This window comes from Oryzias latipes, chromosome 21 (assembly GCF_002234675.1).
Source record: "Oryzias latipes chromosome 21, ASM223467v1".
In the NCBI taxonomy this organism is placed as follows: Eukaryota; Metazoa; Chordata; class Actinopteri; order Beloniformes; family Adrianichthyidae; genus Oryzias; species Oryzias latipes.
Genome location: NC_019879.2, coordinates 9,635,830 through 9,655,588, shown reverse-complemented (window position 1 = coordinate 9,655,588; position 19,759 = coordinate 9,635,830). Strand labels below are relative to the sequence as shown.

General features: G+C 38.9%; 2 protein-coding genes and 1 non-coding gene across 6 annotated transcripts in view; 1 reads left to right on the top strand and 2 right to left on the bottom strand.

Moving 5' to 3' along the window:
* Positions 1–19,759, bottom strand: part of spryd7 (SPRY domain containing 7) — a 34,395-nt gene continuing 14,636 nt past the window's right edge. The window contains exons 1-5 of one of the 2 annotated variants that reach the window (XM_004081470.4): positions 9,518–9,735; positions 5,314–5,430; positions 4,887–5,053; positions 2,494–2,596; positions 1–993 (exon numbers count right to left, since the gene is read on the bottom strand). In XM_004081470.4, coding sequence (XP_004081518.1) covers positions 896–993; positions 2,494–2,596; positions 4,887–5,053; positions 5,314–5,430; positions 9,518–9,623 — 591 coding nt within the window. In that variant the 5' untranslated portion in view covers positions 9,624–9,735 and the 3' untranslated portion in view covers positions 1–895. Of the gene's footprint in view, positions 994–2,493; positions 2,597–4,886; positions 5,054–5,313; positions 5,431–9,517; positions 9,736–19,759 lie in introns of those variants that run through there. The other variant, XM_020713141.1, reaches the window with a different exon arrangement.
* Positions 9,696–12,499, top strand: trim13 (tripartite motif containing 13). Of its 3 annotated transcripts, none has more exons than XM_020713140.2 (2): positions 9,696–9,824; positions 11,101–12,499. In XM_020713140.2, exons 1-2 carry the CDS (start codon positions 9,795–9,797, stop codon positions 12,274–12,276), a joined length of 1,206 nt encoding a protein of 401 aa, XP_020568799.1. In that variant the 5' UTR covers positions 9,696–9,794; the 3' UTR covers positions 12,277–12,499. The 3 variants fall into 3 exon arrangements, with proteins under 3 accessions (XP_020568799.1, XP_011487650.1, XP_004081623.1); XM_011489348.2 differs by lacking the exon at positions 9,696–9,824 and adding an exon at positions 10,337–10,511; XM_004081575.4 differs by lacking the exon at positions 9,696–9,824 and adding an exon at positions 10,537–11,021 and having other exon boundaries at positions 11,101–12,497.
* On the bottom strand, positions 14,830–14,933 carry mir15a (microRNA 15a). The gene has a single exon (NR_107198.1). It is a non-coding gene; the product is annotated as a microRNA 15a (primary transcript).

The following is a 19,759-nucleotide window of genomic DNA, read 5'->3' as shown; positions in this document are numbered from 1 at the left end:
TGAAGCCTTCAAACAAGTATTTATTAATAATTCAACAATAACTGGATTTGAACAGGATCATCAGTAGTGCAAACAAAAAAACAAAAGAGAAGCAGTTTAAATATTTTCACCCTTCAGCAGCAGATACACACTGCCAGTAGAACACAACAGGTTGACAATAATATATATATACTTCCAATCGGACACTGAGAAAATGCTGACAGAAAAAAACAACCAACTGCCAGAAAGGTGAATTAACAAGTAGTTTTTATACACATGTTTTTCCATTTAAGAAGTATTTTACTCTGTAAACGACTTCTCTGCACTCTCCGACAACAGAAGGTGGACTGATTTGCTCAGCCTTACATTTCCTCCCTATGATCTAAAATACTAACAAGGCAGTAAAACGCAGGTGACTTTATATGTATTCACTCAACTCCAAGAATATTGCTAGATACCCACCCAACAAAAGCATTTGAAAAGGAGTTTTTCCTTTGATATGGACCCAAAATAAATATATGAATTAGAAGAATGCACTCTGAGCTAGCAGTATATTAATGAAGGCGGGGTACAATGTGAAAGTAACTCTGAATGACTAGAAGAAAACAGCTTTTGATTGTGAACACGTGTCATCATTGTTTGGCATCCACATACTGATGGATGAAAGCAGCAGCTGACAGTTGTTCCGAGAACAGCTCGGTTCCCCCTGACACAAGGCCATCGTTTTACAGAATTCTATCAGTACACACCTCCACAGCTTTGCCAGAGCAGCATTTAACAAGAGACACAGAGGAGGACAAAAGGAAACAGAAATGAAGAAATGCACTATAGTCACACATGATTGGCTGAAAGTCACTTTAGTGTCACAGAGGTCGCAGGGAAATTCAGCGGTGAACATAGAGGCTGATGCGCTTGTTCAGAAGATTTGTTGCTCAAAGAGGATCTTCTCAAACCCTTGGGGAGCTGTGTGGTAGAAGTCGCTGAACTGACAGTCTAAGATGGCGCTGTCATCCACTGGAATGAGAGGAGGACAAGGCACATCGTCACACACAGTCTGGATAAACTCTGCTGTTGCATTTTGGATTCTAGGAGGACAATAGATTCTTGCTGCAACAAGAAGCAACTTTCTCAGGTTGCTAAACTATTTTCATTATCTTCTTTCTTTAAAAAAAAAAAAAAAAAAAAAAATCTGTTTATGACGAAATCAAAACAAAACCAAAAAACAAATAATTGCTTTAAAAGTGTCAACGTAAATTTTTAAAATTCTTTAAAAATCAGACAATGTGCTTTTCTGGATTTTATTTTTCATTTTGTCTCTCCTAGCTGAGCTCTACCTATGAGGAAAATTACAGGCCCTATGTCATCTTTGTAAGGCGGAGAATTTGCACAAATGGCGGCGGACTAAATACTTTTTGAAAAAGGCCGTATTTGTGATGTAGAAAATATGCTGGGCTGGCCACAAGCTCCCTCCTCTGCTCCATTCCTCGTCCACTGGGAACACTTTTACAAAAAAGCAAAATATGACCGGCGAGGGTCTTTAAATGTTTACCGCTAAATAACCTTTTACTTCTTCTGGATTTGAACTGATGCTAAGAATTCCAGTTTCCACTTGAAATACAGACTTCGCCAAATTACAAACACCCATTGAGCTGTATGACAATGCAGCACTTCCGACACATGACTGCAGCCTGAACTGCTTTAGCACATTAGCTCATGTGCAAGGATCTCGCCAAAATAAAATGCTGGAATTCAAAAAAGATAAAAATGTGCTGTTTTTAAATCCAATTAAGATCATGGATTATTTTAGATTTACTGAAAAGTTTTAAAATAAATAACACTTGACGTGTGTAAGTGGTATTGAATTAATAAAACAGAATAAGTTGTGGACAGTTTTTTGTTCGTCTGCTTGCAGGATTACTAATATGACAAGAGGAGGTTATTTAAATTTTGCCAAAAAAGGTAGCAAGACCTGATCCAATTATTACATGCAATTCATTCTGGGCTTTGAACTTTATTCTAATAAAAAATGTGAATAGTTTTTTAACAAATTATTTTCTTACAGTAATATAATACACAAAAATAAAAGAAAAAAAAGTGTTTCAGAACCTATGTTTGACATAATATGGTAATCTAATTTTTTTAGATCAAACTTTTAACTGATGTATGGAATAGATATTAACCAAAAATTTATGTATTAAAATTAACTATTTAAAAAATTTTTTAAAGAAAAAGAAAACAATAAAAAGTCTATATTGCCCCCTAGTGGAGCACAAACATAACTGAAAAAATGTGTTCAATACTCCAGCCCTCAGCAAACAAAACTAAAAACTTAACAGGTTATTTTTCTTCATGTCACATTTTTATTATAATTAGTATTTATCTTTTTGGTAAGCAATCTTGTTTATCAAATAAAAAATACACTACAATTTACTCGATAGTAAAAAAAAAAAAATCATATTGATTTAAGCTTTTGTTTATTTTGATAAACTGCCTCCTTTCAACATGAAATCTTACCATAAACAACGGGGTAGACTGTACCACGGATCCCTGAGGCCGGACAATGCATATTCTTTCCATTAAGATATAAATTCATCTCCACATGGTCATATGTGATGCCCTGAAGGACACAAGTAGACACATTATTGCATCAAATACCCTGGTGAACCCAACAGGTTGTGCATGCACATCAACACATTCTGTGTTCTTCTTCTACATCGTTTCCTTTGTTTCAAGTAGATAAGATGAGCTGCTGAGAATTAAATACGTCCCGCATAAAAAATGCTTCTAAATCAGAACTTCAAAAAAGTTTAGAAAGAGTTAGTTAGCATAGTTCATAAGTAGTAATAGAAGTTATTTATGGCATGCAAGGCGAGTTATAAAATTCCTCAGAAGTATTTCAGAAAGACTAGAAATTGCAAATATACCTTAAATAATTAGTTAAGAAGAAGAAATACTTGGGCTAACATGTAGCATGACTTCACAGCATTGACTATCAGGGGTGAGTGGGCTCAACAAAGTACGGCATTATAACTTAATTAAAACGTGAATAAAAAGACCAAGTACTGAGGACCTCAATGAATTGTAGGATTTCTTGGATTGATCAGACAGGCAACAAAAACAAAAAAAGGTACATACAGCAGATAAAGAGTAGCATTTTTTCTTCACAGATCTACAGTGATACCTGATTTCTCTCTTTATTTGCTAGTGTGAGTATTGTAAAAAGAAACATTACAGATTATTTCCATTTTTCACATCATAAGGAGGACAGACTAAGGTGAAAGACCCACTCTGATGAAGCTTTTTTATTTAGGCAAAAACGACATGATCATAGTTAAACGGCCACTGGGAACTCTTTTAGCAGAGATGATCGGAGTGGGACTTTAAAAAGACAAATACTGTTGCTGTTTACCTGCAGAACAGTGAGTGTTTATTTTGTTTGTGCTTAATCGACTGTTCTTACTGAAGAACCTCTAACAGAGCAGAAGACTGTTAAAAAATACTAATCAGCTGCGTTTACGTGGGCAAAAGTAATCGTAAAGAATGCCTGATCGGAAGGAAAATGTGTTATGTAAACACGCCGTTCGGAATAGTCTGCCCCGATCAGACTCGATCGGATCAACATTTCTTTCCGATCGAGATCGGAAAGAAATGTCGAGATAGGTGTAAACGGTTCATTCCGATCGTGTGTCACTACTGCTCTGGTTTAAAGTCACGCATAGACGCTGCGGTGCTTCAGAGAAAGCTTTGGAGCTCAAACAGGACTGACCGGCTGCTCTGCGGAGACCGCCGCTCCCCTTTCTTACACCCCTCACGAGGGGGGTGCGGGGGAAGAGCGCTTCGTGCCCCGTGACGTCTGGACCCTGCGTGGTCCGGGTTCGGGTGCCGGTGGACCGAGCGAACTGTTATGTGTGGGATAAGTCAAATCAGACTACGATCCGTCCCGCCGCTCTGGGTTAGCAGCTGCCGGATTCAGGAGAACCGTGTGTCCGGACCCCCAGCTCACATAGCGGCTTTGGGGCGGTGTTTGAGCTTTTCAAAGCAGAAATGTCGCTCAGTCCTTAGAAACCATTCAAACAATCACATGGATTTGTGTTTCCAGTCGTGTCCCGACAAAATAAAGGCTGATGTTATTCCCACATATTTACGTGCAGCCAAGATGCAGATTGCAGCATTTCCACATGGATTTTATGTTCATCAAACAAGGCTAATGTTGTTTGCGTGTGTTAGCCTCTCCTGGGAGCTCCGTTCTTCCACAAAAAAAGCACTGACCACACGAATTAAAAATAAAATGATGAACGAACAGGCGCTTCATAATAACCGTAACATTAATAAAAGCACGTTTGGAAGATTGTCTCATATATTACCGAGCTACTGCAGGAATGTAGGTTTGTTTACTGTGGGACTCATTTCCTCTTCCGGTATTTCAAACACTACTGCCCAAATGATTTATTCTGACCAAAAGTGAGACCATGTGAACGTTTGTTATAATCGGAAAAGGTTTTTCTGTGCCCATATGCACGGTTGGATTTTAATCCGACCATTGATCCGATCAAGATAATTTGCGCATGTAACCGTGGCTAGTTAAAACTGCTGCATTTTTACCAACAACATAATACTTTTCTAATAATAACTGCATACACTATGTGCTTCCCTTAGTCTGTTTGCTGCCTCTGCTTTGGCTCCCTTTTCACACACAGGATCTAAATAGTTAAAGAAATTTGTATTTTTTTCTCCCAAATTCCGTTACAGTTGGAATCCGTTTTTAATATGGAATCAATTTTCAGTCCAAACAGTGATCAATTCATAGATTCATACATGAAAGACTAAGAAATTGTTCTCCTTTTCTGCCTGAAGGACCAAACAAAACAAAAAAAGCTAAAATATGTAACAGGAAGTGGGAAACTTACTATGACATCACCTTCCTGGGGAAGGCTGTTTGCAGGCAGGCGATTTTTCTCTTCATTGTTGTGATAAACAGATCCATCGTGCCTCAGGACCAGGCTGTTTGTGTCTCTGCCCAAAGGCACTTGGTTGAGATTCACTTTCTGAGTGGCCACACCGACTCCCCACACACCTGAACACACAGACAAGAGTAAAGTAACACGTGGAAGAAGAAAAAACAACCAAACAAAATGAGATTCCCCATTAAATTCAAATAATAGTAAATGTGGAGTTACAGATATGCTAAAACGATCAATCTTTTCAGAATAAAGTTCAACGTACTACTAATATTTTACCAATTGAGAGGATTCTCACCAAAAAAGCTCTAATTTATTTTTCTCATTCAACTGGTGTATTTGAAGGGAGAAAAGCAAGGATAAAAATAGTCCTTACCTGTGGATTGGATTTTAAACTCAAAATAACTTTTATTTTGGTGTAAAGGAGCATTAGCAAGGCAGCCTCCTGTGCCACATATTCTTCTGCCACTCTTTACAATGACAACATCAGTGCCTGCAAAACAAATAGCAATGTAGACGTCAGTTTTTTATGTGCTCAAAAAAAAAAAACTAACTAAAATATAAAGTAATAAGTATATTGTCATGGTCTCCCCACCTACAGTTGTTATTATTAACATGTTTTTGACAGAATACGACTTTTTATTTTTACACGTCATGAGTGCAGTGTCATGCCTTCTGCCAAATTTTGGACTATTTTCCACCACTTCTGGGTCTGCGGGGGCATTGTTTACATGATCGCTTGGCAACAACAAAAGGCTGCCGGAGAAGCGACTAGGTCACATGAGAGGCTGAGGAGACTGGAATCCTTCACGGTTTGCAGAAATGGGAACTGCTGGGGAGTCAGATGAAGTGACAGGAACCGGAGGAGGATCGACAAACTGGTGCAGAGTTCCAGCCCCCGTTCTGGGATGTTCCTTAGAATCAGTGACTGAAGTGGGTGAGAGGAGGAGGTTAGAGAAACTGGAATCCATCGTGGACAATCCTCGTCATCATCATCCTCTGCATAAGACCGTGGGTGCACTGAGAAACTCCTTCACTCAGAGACTTGAACGCCTAACTGCAAGAAGGAGATCTTTTGGTTTTTGTACCTGACAAAATGCTCTATTTAATTCATTAATTAGAAATTTTTCTTATAGATTTTGAGTTTGTTTTAAATCAACTTTAAAATAATATAATCTGCACGGTGGCGCAGTGGTTAGCGCTCTTGCCTCACAGCAAGAAGGCCCCCGGTTCAAGTCCCAGCTGGGGGACGTGAAAAACAGAACATCAGTGGGGGACCTTTCTGTGTGGAGTTTGCATGTTCTCCCCGTGTATGCGTGGGTTCTCTCCGGGGTCTCCGGCTTCCTCCCACCATCCAAAAACATGCTTCATAGGTTAAATGGCAACTCTAAATTGACCATAGGTGTGAGTGCGGGAGTGAATGGGTGTGTGAGTGAGGACATTCTACCCTGCAACAAACTGGCGACTTGTTCAGGGTGTCCCCCCTGCCTTCGCCCACAAGTGGCCGGGATAGGCTCCGGCAGCCCCGTGACCCCGAAAGGGATAAAACGGTTAAGAAAATGAATGAATGAATGAATGAATAATATAAAATAGCTTAAAATTTTAGGAAACACAAAATGAACAAAGCCAGAAGCGTTTGTGAGAGCTTAACGTTTCTGGTCCCTGAATAGTTGAAAAGAGTTGAAATGCCTGAGATTTTGTGTGACCAAAAAAATGGACAGAATTTAGAAGATGTTAAGAATGCATTTAGAGCAGAGGTCTGCGACCTACATTGTGGCTCTCCAGTTAAAACAAATTAAATTGTTTCTTATTTTAAAAAGCATTGCGTTTCTGGAACTACAAAGCACATCAAGCAAAACTAAACAGTCAGATAATTCAAACTTTATTCAGCTCATTCACACACAGCTAAAGCACAGTATGTATCACTCCACCAGACCATAATGCTCCAATAATCCATCAAGCCGTGTGGCTTCATTCTTTCCTTAAGATGTGCTAAAACATTTAAACATATTTTTCAACCCCGTGTACCACAGAAAATCAATGGGAAGTCGGTGTACGAAACCGGATATGAATCCGATTTCCTGTTTTTGAACCAACTCAAGAATTTTACGTCTGCCATGTGGACCGAAAAGTCCAGTAAGGGTCCCTTACTTAGCTCTGATTGAATGAGTTTGATTGCGTAATGCGATCTAACTATTGTTCTGTTTTCTTCTGTATGTTTTTGTCCGCGAAAATCTTTTGCATACGTCATTCAATTTCTGCCATTAAAGCATCAAAATGTTCTGCAAGTTAAGGACATTATTGCTCTTTTTCAGCAGTTAGTTCTTCTGCAATTCAACAAAAGGAAGTTTTTACTTCACTGTTTTTAAAATGTACCTCTTACTATTTTTGACCTAGAGACCCATTTCAACTTTTAAAATCGAATGGACGGATTACTGGTATTACTTTTCTTTGGGATATGTCAAATAGTTTCCGAACAAACTGCTGTAACTCAACCACTGAAAAACAGTGACACGAGTTTTTCAGCAAAAAGTAGGAAAATGCCTTTAGTTTTGGTAAATGTGACCCTCAAACCTGTGGGGGCAAACGCTTTTGCCTCTACAGGCCCTAGACTGCGCTAACATAACTTAAATTTTCTATACCCGCCCATATTACAATTTCTTGGCAGCTTCTTATAGCAAGTTACGTTTTGAACCTGCGGTTGAGAGAACATACTAGAACCTAAAGACATTAAGCTTTAACAAATTGTAGCCCAAAGCCTTGTGATTCCTACAAGGGTTCAACATGTTTAATAAGTGGAAGAGTTTTGAAGATAGGAACATGGTAACCTGTTACCATGGAGATGGCAGTCTCTTTAACACACAGAGACACTGAGAGAGGCTTTGCAGAATTCCAGGGGACCATTGACGCTTTCAATGACACATGCATGTTTTTTTATTCACTCTTTGCTGTAAATCCAAAAGAGTTCCACTTCAATTCAATTTAATTGTATTTATACTCCTGGACGCCTCCCTGGGGAAGGTGTTCCTGGCCTGTCCCACTGGCCGGAGGCCCCGGGGAAGACCCAGAACACGTTGGAGAGACTGTCTGTCTGTCGGCTGGCCTGGGAACGCCTCGGGGTCCCCCCGGATGAGCGGAGGAAGATGGATGGATGGATGGATATATTTATATTGCCCAATACATCAACAATAGTTGTCTCAATGGGCTACATAACAGTAATTGTATGATAAAAATGAAGTCATAAAGAACATGAAGTCAGAGAATTCAATAGGTAATGACTAAACTAAACAGACTAAACTAAACTGGGTTTTCCTGCCCTTAGACTTTCCTTCAGTACACAGGTTTGGAATAAATACAGTTTGTATGATTGTTTTTATCTAGATTAGCATTAAGCCTTTATAAAACCATCATGCTAGCTTTATGTGCTTATTTGGACAAACCTTTACATGTTTATGCTGATTTTTTATGTAACCATTATATTTACATTATGCTAGCTGACTTAGCTAATTTGGCATTTTCTGAGTTTTTTTAAAGCTAATTTGGCATTTAGCTAAAAAAGTTTGACATGTTTTCTTAAGAAAATTTAAATTCCAAAGCAACTTTTTAGATACATTTCCTCTTTCAGTATACCTTTTCTGCCATTTATGCACAATTTATCTTACTACTGCATTTACTTCTGTAACTCGTGTTTTCTCTGCAACTTGTGTTTTTTCTGCAAGGTAACAGAATTACAATGAAAACGTTTTTCTGCAGCTTTACACTTATAGCTCTAAAAACATCTGCAATCTTTTTGCTAACAGCTTCAGCATTGTATTCAACAGTTTTCCTTTCAATAAACTAACTTTTACAGCTAAAACTTATGCAATTAGGCAATCAAAAGCAACCACCTTCAGCAATTGCGCAATCAAACATATTTCCTCAGGAAATGCTACTTTTTTAATTTAAGTTGGATTTTCACATTTCTGGCTAAGATTAAACAAAAGAGTAAAATAAACTGTCTATATCGCTTTTTTTAAAATCACTCCTGACGTTACACTACCTACTACTATATTTATATAGGATCATCGGATTATAATTTGAAAAGAAGTCAAGTGAACCCCCGTCAAAAGTTAAAGACTATTCAATATTTAGGGGGGGGGGGGGGGGGGCAGCTATTTTTATCTTCAAAACAGCTATTTTTATCTGCATAATATGTCTTGTTTATGCCAAAAAAATCATTCATATTTAGTAATAGAAACACAAACACAAATCAGTGCATTTATCCAATAATGATCACGACCTAAGTGGCTTAATTAGGTTGTGGTCATTGAGGAATCTACCCTAATGACTCTTGAAGTGTTGAAGGTTAAAGATCCCCTGGTTTAGACAGTTGTGTAAGCTTTAACCACAAAAATAAGGACTTGAGACTGAGATGGATTCGTAACCAGACAAATGGATGCAGTTAACCTAAAAGCTAGCATAACTCAGCTAACTAGCTATTTTCACGGCAGACGAGGCTAAGCTAACCATCATGATGTAGCACAGAAAACCCACTCTGTATATCAATAAAATGTACATCAACTATCGCGAGAGGCGCTTACCCATGTGATGAGTGTCCAACTGAACCGTGGGCATCTCTTTGAGGGGAACATGCCCTGAACCTCCTTCTCCGCAGCATCCAAAACAACAAGTAAACATCGAAGCCATTCTCGATCCGAGCTAAGCTTCCGGGAGGAAATACGTCACTACCCGACCAACCAATGATCGGTGTCACAGTGCAGACCACAGCGACACCACGCGGCGGACACCGGAACAAGCTAAGCCTCCGGTACCGTTACAGCACCCAATCACAGCGGGAACGATAGGCTGCTGCTCCTGATGGCATGGAAACAACGGAAGAAAATCAAGGTCAATGTTTTGTACGTCACTAAGGAACATTGGGGTGTCGATGTTACATAACTACGAATCACCAAAAAGTGGAATATAACGTCCTTATTGAATTAATTTAATATATTGCGAACTTTCAAACATAAAGGATGCGACAGAGTGTGTCCTAGTCATGCGTAAAACAATTTTAGTAAAAATCTTTAATTTATAAACAGTGTTTTGATAGAGTTTACATTGACAATAATGGTTCATTTTGTGATTATGAGGACTGGTGCTTGTTTTTTGTCAGCTATATCACTTTAAAAAAAGTCCAGAACACTTAAGAAGTAGTCAGCACCAGAACATGTGATGTCAGGAGACTCTGAAAGCCAGTTGACAGTTTTTCCACGCTGTAGTGTTTTGCATAGCAACAGCCCCTCCCCCATCCAACCGTTAGGGATCCTCTGCAAATTACGCGCACTGACAAAACCGTCAATGTGGTGCATTTTTCAAACACCCTTTCAAAATAAATCTTGACTTTGCATCGATGTCTGCATCAAAACCCGTGGTACAAGTGGCGTAGTTTACATTTGTGTAAAAACAGGGGGACACAGATGGCCTAATTTTCCGCGCGTGGCTGAAACAGTTAACCGTAGACCCGGAAAACAAGGCGAAGTCTGCACAGCAACAAGCGCCATGATTGCGTTGCGCTGAGCGCCTCAGCAGCTGGTGAGTGAATCTCCTGGTCCAGTAGTTGCATGTTACTATGCGCTTGCTAAATCTGTCACAGCCTGCCTTCGGTACCTTGCCAACAGGACCAGCGCGCGCGCAAATCCTGCTGTCGATAACTTGTCGCATTTGATTCATGCAGGAAGGAAGCTTGAAATTTGGGCTCCCCCCACCTTTTTTTTTGCGAGTGATCCAAGAAAGACAGAATAGCTGTTTTTGCGATTATATTTAAAAGTTATTGACGAGCATATTCACTTTAAAAATCGTTCTGCGTGGTTACTTTTACGCGCAAGAACGTCTTTTATAACGAGGATGTGGTCCAGCGGTGAACGCATGATTAGAGCTCTTGGCAGTGCTGGCGCCGTCTTTTTACGCGGTCTTCAGTTTCACTTTCAGGATGTGAGCTCCCGGGACACATCTGGAACATGACAACAAATCTGTATCCTTTGGCGAATATCTATTGTTTTGATGTGATTTGTTTGCTGAAGGATGGCATCCATGTAAATGCGGGTGCGTATCAGCCCCCTAAATTCATTGGGATCCGAGGTCTTGTTTCATAATTTGACGCACTGTTTTGATGTCTTTGCAGGGAGCCATGGAGGGGCTGGAAGAGGAGCTTACATGCCCGATCTGCTGCAGTCTGTTCGAGGACCCACGGGTGCTGCTCTGCTCCCACAGCTTTTGCAAGAAGTGTTTGGAGGCTCTAGTGGAGGGGAACCGAGGTGTAGTGTTCAGAAATCCCCTTAAATGCCCCACATGCCGCAAAGAGACCCCTCACAACGGCGCAAATTCCCTGCAGGTTAACTACTCCCTCCGCGGAATAGTTGAGAAGTACAGCAAGTTAAAGGTTAAGCCTAGAAACTCTGTCTGCAAGCAGCACTGCAGCCATCCTCTTAACATATTTTGCGCAACCGATTCAAAGCTCATTTGCGGGATTTGCGCAACATCGGGCGACCACAAAGGGCACAAATTCAGCTCCTTGGAGGATGCCTATGAGCAGGAGAACGGGGCGTTTGAAGAGATGTTGCGCGGAGCGGAGAGCTGGCAGAGCGCAGACATTCTCTCCTGCCTGCAAACACTCCAAGCCAATAAGAAGAAGGCGCTCCAGTCTGTCACCAAGGACGCGGAAAAAGTGGCGGAATATTTCGACAAACTCATCGGTGCCCTGGAATGCAAAAAAAGCGAGATGCTGTCCGATTTTGAGACTCTGAAGCTGGTGGTGATGCAGGCGTACGACCCGCAGATCGACAGGCTCAGCGCCGCGCTGGAAGACCAGAGGCGCGCGCTCGGCATGGCAGAGCATTTCAAGAGCGTCACTGACCCCCTGTGCTTTCTGCAGCAGATGCAGGAGTTCCGAGAAAAGCTAAAGGTCCTCAAAGAGACGCCCCTGCCCTCCCGGAAAGATATCAACATCGACCCCTGTGTCCGAAATTTCGATGTGAAAAAGTGGGATTCCCTTAGACTGAGTGAAGTCGACAAGATTTCAGTCCCCCACGAGAATGGCTCTTACCGAACCGGAGGCTCACGGATGCCAGGAGCCAGGCGGGTCGTTTCCTCCCTGATTCTCCTCCTGCTGCTGCCGTTAATCCTGCATGCACTAATGCCTCACATTTTAGTGGCGGACGTGGCCTCGACGTTGGATCACTTCATTAAAGCGCTCGTCTCTCAGACCTCCGCGATTTTGCAGAAAACAACTGATTTGTTCAAAAGTTTCATGGATGCAGACCAGGAGTACATCAACTGGCCAAACATTTGGCAACTGTAAGTTGTCATATAGACTCTAAAATCCCACTAAGTAACTCACGAGATCTGTGAGGTGCGTAAAGCACATTTTGAAACACTTGTTTAACACTTTTTTTTACCTCAGTGAAGCAGTCAAACTAAACCAGTGTCCTTAGGGTGTGCAATCTGTTCAATTTTTACACTAAAGGTTCTTTTTATTTTGTCAAAAGTGATCCTGACAAATAAACTCAAACTGAGCCCCTTTATATGGCTGTTTTCATTCAGGACTGGAGCACTGATGCGCAGTCAGAGGAGTACAGTGCGATCGATGGCTCCCCCCTTTGAGTGCGTGTGAACCAGTGATGCTGCAACCTCCTCAAGGTTACAGGAGTTATGTAACCAGGCCTGCTTGAATATTCAGCACACTCAGAAACGCACTTCGTGTTTTTATGGAAGCTGCGCACATTTCCTCTTGAATCCAGCGAACCTGGTTTTAGAGCATCCGATATGTGCGCATAAATCCGTTTTTGCCCTCATTTCAGATCTTTATTGAATCTCTATAAAGCAGGAACCTTTATAAATAATAATCATTTGGTTTTAGGAAGCTGTCACAGGAAGGAGGTGGGGGTAAAAGATCCTTAAATCGTAAGACGAAGTAAATCCGTGATGTCAGAACCGATAATTAAGGATGGAGCCGCGTCATGACGCGCCTGTACATATATAGCCCTCTGTTACCAGGGAAATATAGGATGAGACTGAGAAGGCCAACCCAAACGTTTAAGCTGAGACTCAAACATAAATGCAAACATAATCAATATTTTAAAGTTCAAACCCACTCTAATGTTACAAAAATGACAAATGTACACACTATTTGTTAACAGTAGACAATTACGCACAACAATGTTAGAAAACGGGACACATTTACGCACTAAAATCTTTAAAAAACCGGACACATTTAAGCATTATAATCTTTGAAAACAAGACACATTCACGCATCAAAAACGTAAAGAAACATGATACATTTACGCCCTGAAATCCAGAAGTGCGTTATTTCAGTTTTTTAAAAATCCTATATGGGCCACACACAAAAAATCCCAACTTTTGAGTTGTCTTTCATCAAACCACGGTCAATATATAAAGAAAAATAAAAAAAATCTTATTTTGATTTATCTAGTGCCCGAGTGTCATGCGCAAATGGACTCTAAAGACGCGCAGATGTCATTTTGTTTTGAGGCGACAAAAGACGGAACCAGTTTTTTTCAAAAGACAAAGCCTTTTCTAATAACCAGACATCGTTTTGAGACTTTTTTTGCTTTAAATACTAAAAATAAATGCGAGCAGAAAAATAAAAATAATTACTCTAATCGTAATCGTTCATGTTATATATAATCATTGTGGCGTAAAAAGAATCTCCAACCAGTATGACGAAATATCAAATTATCAACGTGACCCGCACCGAAATAACATTAATTGCATGAGTTAAAAAGAGTTATTGTAATTGCTTTTTTATGAATAATACTAAAAAGGATTAAAATAAAGCTTTGGAATCCGAATAGCTTTTTTTAAGGGGTGATTTTCTCAGAATCGCCTGATTTTATTTATATTTTAATCTAAATGCAGAACATTTGATGTTTTAACAAGGTCACCTTCTACACGTTATCCTGTCTTTTGTTAAAAATGTATTGTTGAAATGAAATAAACTAAAAACGAACAAAAATGCTGGATTTTTCCCCAATCTAAAGGAAGAATTCAGGGCCTGGGCTTCAAATTAAAACTACTGGCCTGCCAGCGGGAAAGATATAAAAAGCCAATATTTTTACAGAAAAACGGCGCTATTTTGAAGTAAAGAGAATTATTTTTATATAACTATATAAGACTATAACGAGTCTGACTGAAATAATATACTAAATGTCTTTTTAGTTCATGGCCGCTTTGGACACGACGCATGCACAGCGAATGAAAAAAAAAACGTCAGAAAATGAGTTTGTAAAAAAGCCATATTATTTAAAAATGTTTTATAAAGTAAAATAAATGTGCGTGAGCCTGTATGAATGACTGATCCCACTGGAACTGCGCACTCCGAGCTGCAGGCCCGCAGCGCTGCGGCGCAGAGGCTGCGCGCAGGCCGGGATGAACGCTCGTTCCTCCGGAGGTGCAGCCACCAACACGTCGCTGACAATGCGGATCATTTGAAATGGCAGCAGTTATCAGATCATAACACGCATGTTAAATTCTGATTGAACAAATTACATTGAACACAACGGTGACAAAGAAAGTTGAAACTTTTATTGAAGAAAATGGACATTGATGACAGAGAATGGTCCTGAAAATACAGAAAGGCAGAAAATAAGTGCAAGCAAACGAGCAGGATTTGGATAAAAAGGGTTGTAGCATCACCAAGTCAGCTGTGATGGTGAATGGTCAGCTTTGCTTCAGCAGCACGATCAATACTGGAGACTTCAGTTTGTTGACCTCCAATATTTACGTGCTGCTATAGTAAAGCGACCAGGCAATGTAAGTCCCAAACATCCAAATACCCTTCATCATCATCAGAAAATAATGTGAGGTTCACAGACAAAGTGAAATAAGCTGTTGTGTTGTGTAATCGGGCATTACTGCGGCAGCACGGCATGGCCTGCATCTCACAATAACCCACAAACCATTCCGTGCTGCTACAGCATCACCAGAGCTCCGGTCAGCTGCAGCGTGTTTCCCCCCTGCATCCTCTGTAGGTCTTCTTTTGAATGCGTATTTACAGACGACGAATTTCAACAAGCATCTGTACAAATAGTGTGATGAACGATTTAGAGTGTCCACCCTCTTCTGAATACTTCGGAGGATCTCCATCTGGAAAACAGAAAGGAAAGAAAGTTTAATGAAAGTATATCAGGCCATCAGAAAGCAACAGAGAAAAGGTTGATGGAAGCATCCCACCCTCAGAGTTACACCACTTTGAAAACAGTGGCACTCAGCCCTCCTCCTCCCTCCAGCTTAAGTTTGGAATATGTGTTGAAATCGGATCAGAGTTGATTCATATTTGCAGTTGTAAACACAAAATCACTGAATACACCGCCTGTAAGGAGCTCCAAATAGAAACGTAAAGCTAGAACATTTTTTTTTTCTCTAAATACCCGGCTATAGACAAATGACAGACTGATATCATATCTTTTTCATAATTGTGATGTGGAGTCTGCTATCAGCGGGAACTGGAACAACGTTCACAGCAGTGCAGCACGTGCGGTTTATTCCAAAACCACATTAAGCTGAAAAGAATTGACTGTAGTGCAAATTATTCAAAGATGTTAGAAAATGGTGATGCGTTTTAAAGCTAAAGACCAAAGAGTGTGGCTATCCGCATGCTTCATTTCAATGCGAAAAGGCTTTTTGCTGCATAGGATCATGAGGTTTTAATCGTTGTGCGGTTAGCCTGCTTTTAATGACAAAACAATGGTGTCCATAAAGTTACAGCTCAACACAAAGGAGCAATGTGATGTAAAACATGGGTCTCAGTTGCTATTTACACACAGTATTAATGCAGGCACACCACTGACCACTATGTATCAAGATTCCCCATTAAATGGAACAAAGCTGGGAAAGTGGTAGTTATTTTATAGTTTATTTAGTTTTAGAGGAAAATTTAATCAACACTTTATATATATATGTATATATAGTCAAATTTGACACAATCTGAAACGTGCTGCTGCCAGTTCATATCTATTATAAAACATTAGTAATGTTTTAGACAAAAGGTTGTTTTTAAAACTTTCACACCACTTACGAAAGGCTGGTTATGGAAAACATTACCCATCAGCAATGGATATTAAGTGGTACAAAAAGAGGAATTTCCATTTTCAGTGACAAATATTTCGACAGTTTTCCTTGCTGAAAGCTTGATCAAATAAGCTGCTTTGTTCTGCAGAAACCAGGATGATGTGCACACTATAGGGATGCCGCAGTTCTCGGTTTGAAACCCAATCTTATTCCACACCATTGAGCGGAATCATTGGGAAAGTGGATCGCTGCATCCCTCCTGCATAACAGCGTCTTGTACTAAATTTTAGAATTTTTTTTTATCCATTACACCAAGGTTAGTATAAGCTAAATTAAAAAGGTTGTTATTTGCTAATTAAAAAAGGTTTTTCAGATTTTTAGTTGGTAGTTTGACGTACAAAAAATTTGAGGTTTGGGCCGAATGGTGGGGGAAGTGAATTGTTGCATCCCTAGTGTACACACGGTGACATTTACTGAAAAAATTGTATTAAACGCTAAAATGCAGCAAAAAATGTAAAGAATCTGAAGTAAGGTAATTCAAAGCAACTTGGAGTGGATTTCAACACATTTGCTATGTGGTGAGAAAGCAGAGACACTAATGCTCACTTAAGTCAGGCCTGCTGTTTCACATTTGACCTCGAGAGGGAAAAAACAACCACAAGATTTTATAAAAGAGCCATAACATAAAAGATTTGAACTTTTGCAGTTCCTTTAATCTTAAGAAATTGTATGTAACAATTGCACTGCCACTAGAGGTCTCAATGGACCAATAATTATAGCCGTAGACTGAAATGGACCTGAAAGCCAGAATCTAATAATATATCCAACACACTTCCCCTCTAACAAGCCCTGATAAGTCATGTAGTTCTTTATTTTCCAATCTCTCTCACACACCAGCTCTGTCCTGGCTTAGATGATTCATTTTACTCAAAAGAATCTACATTTTTTGGGATTAGTTAATTTTTTGTTATCTAAATTAAACCGCTCAAATAAAAAAACTCATTAGGAACAGAAGACGAAGAGTTTCTTCGTCTTTTCTAACAAACACAGAAATCGTTTTCTTTGCAACAGTTCAACATAACTCAAAATAACCTGGTCCACAGATTTAACTATTTACAGAATAAAAAACATTAGCAGGAACAAGGAAAGGCATCAGTTTAATCTACAAATCAGATTTTGGCAATAAATAAATAAAGGCACCAGAAATGATAAAGACAGTCATAAATATTATGTTGCACAAAACCTATGTCTAAAAAGAGTAAACATGTGAAATTTATAAATGGTAAAAAAATACATGTTTTCCAAAAAATATTACAGATCACAAATCATTAATATAAAAAAAAGGAGGAATTAGCATTAGTTAAAACTTTCAGTTTTATCTAAACAGAAATATCGGCAGGTGAAATTTGTTGGGTCAGAGAAAATAGAAAACTGGTGTGAGAGCACAGCTCAAAGTGGCAGAGTCAGACACAGCAAGAACAAGCCACGATGCATCTTAATTAAAAAAAAGGTTGATAAGGATGTTTAAGGCTGACCTCACAAAACAAAAATCAACAAAATAACTTGATTTAATTTTTTTTTTTTAAGTTACTCAGGAACACAATAGCAGGTAGGCTGCACCATTCCCTTCTCAATTCATTAATCCATTACAAGTCAAGTTGAAAACTGTTGACATCTGGGGTTCTAACCTCTCTATTTTTCTTCTTCTCTTTTAAGAAAGCATGTCCAGACATGCCACCTTCTCCGTGCAGGCTTTTTAACCCGTTCCTGACACTTGCTCCACAAAAAATGCCCTCAAAGAGTCACCTGACCTTGAGGTTGAAAGGTCAAGTAACCTCTTACATCCTGCCGAGTTCAGGGACGTGGACATGACAGCCCATCGCCTCCCCAGATCAAGCCGTCTAGGCTTCAGTGTTTTACAGATTGTACTTGTGTTGCACGAACAAAATGACACATTTCTATTGACATCATTCACTTTGGGGGAAATTTGAAGAAAAAAAAAAAACAAAAAAACATAAAAATGTGACAAAATATTTGTACTTGTATAAAGATTAGTGTTCAAAAAACTAAACAATTTTCTTCAGAAAACCTCTAAATTCAGATTTCCAAGTACACACTGCTAACAGTTACAGTTAAAAAAATGTAAATAAATGTTTTTTCTTCAAGTGGAAGAACATTTTATTAATGCATTCCTCCTATCTTTGTGTCAAATACATTAACTGGATATCATTCAAAAGAGAATGTGAATGTGTGTGTGTATGAAAGATGATGTTGGCATCTATAAGCAGTTTAAGTGATGTGAAGTGCGCGGGGATGCTACCAATGTGAAACATCAGAACAAAACGCAGGTGCTCTGATGGCATGTGTTAATCCAAGAGAAGCGGGCTACATTTACACACCCAGTTAAACAAGCACAGCATTGGAACAGGCAGGGAGGGGTTCACAGATTCTCTGGGAGCTGCCGCCAAACTTTTGTCAGATGAACTGAGATACATCTGACAAAGCTGAAGATAGGAAGCCAAATGTGCAGATGATCCACAAGTAAGTTCACACAAACACACACCAGCTTTTCCAAGAAGGGTAAACAATGGAACACTTCAGGATCATCAGATATACCATGAAATTTCAATTTAACTGAAAATGAGAGACTAACCTTAAGATAATTTGGGGGGAAATAAAACTAATTTGACAAAATACGTATTTTAATTTAATTACTGTTTGCATATGTAACAGCTACTAGGATGACGGTTCGTTATGTATATTCATAATATTTTATTTAAAAAAAAAATTTATGCACTTGTAGGACATCCTCAAAGCTCAGCCATGTTTGTTCCCTTCAACACCCCCAATGTGTTTATTATCTAAAAGTTTTACCAAAAACAATCAAATATTGTGCCTGAATCCACAATAGTGTATTTTTTTAAGTAGAAATACTCATTGCCATCATTTTTTGTCTACTTCACTTCAGACAAACAGAACTTCCTCAAAATCAGTTTATACGCGACATTTTAAAATGATAAAAATTTGTATTTAAACATTTTTGTCAAATATTGCCACAAAACAGCCAGCAAATGAATGAAATGTGTGTTGGTGTCTGTTGCAAATACGTGTTTACATGCATAACGGGCAAAAGAAGAAGCAGGGTGGGAAATTGAGAAATGGAACACAAGAATATACACTTGTGAATCAGTTACTGGAAGCCACAGACAAAAATTTATTTTTGTAACAATTACAACTTAAATTCCTCATTCACCCTATAAAGCGTGTTTACCACAGACAACTGGGACGAATGATAATACGATTAAAGACATGGTAGATTTTGTAGAACAGAATTTACTGTATTTTTTTAATAATGTCAAACACACACACACACACAAAAACACAGGTAATTCACAAGAGAAAAAAACTAGTCTTGTCAAAAAAAAGGAATTACGTGATTATTAAAATATATTTTTCCCCTGTTTTTTTAATCCTTTTTTGTGTTATACAATTGTTAATATTTGTATAGTGAAAAGTAGAAATGATTCAAATGATTCAACTCATTGATCTTACTGCTGGAAATGAACCAAATGATTTTGAAAGGATGTGATGATTTAAAAAAAAATCCTCTGTCAAAACAAAACGTTTCTATTTTTTTGCGCCTGCTTAAAATAAATAGGTCAATAAACAAAATAAAAAACCCACCAAAATCTGTAGGTCATCGTTCACTAAAAACCAATATCAAAAAAAAAAAAATAAGATACTTAAAAATATGT

What these genes read in the sequence shown, in the direction of transcription:
- trim13 (XM_020713140.2), top strand. Translation starts at nt 9,795, where the DNA reads ATGGCATGGAAACAACGGAAGAAAATCAAG. An exon ending in AACAACGGAAGAAAATCAAG is followed by an intron (nt 9,825 to 11,100) that starts GTCAATGTTTTG and finishes ATGTCTTTGCAG; the next exon opens with GGAGCCATGGAGGGGCTGGA.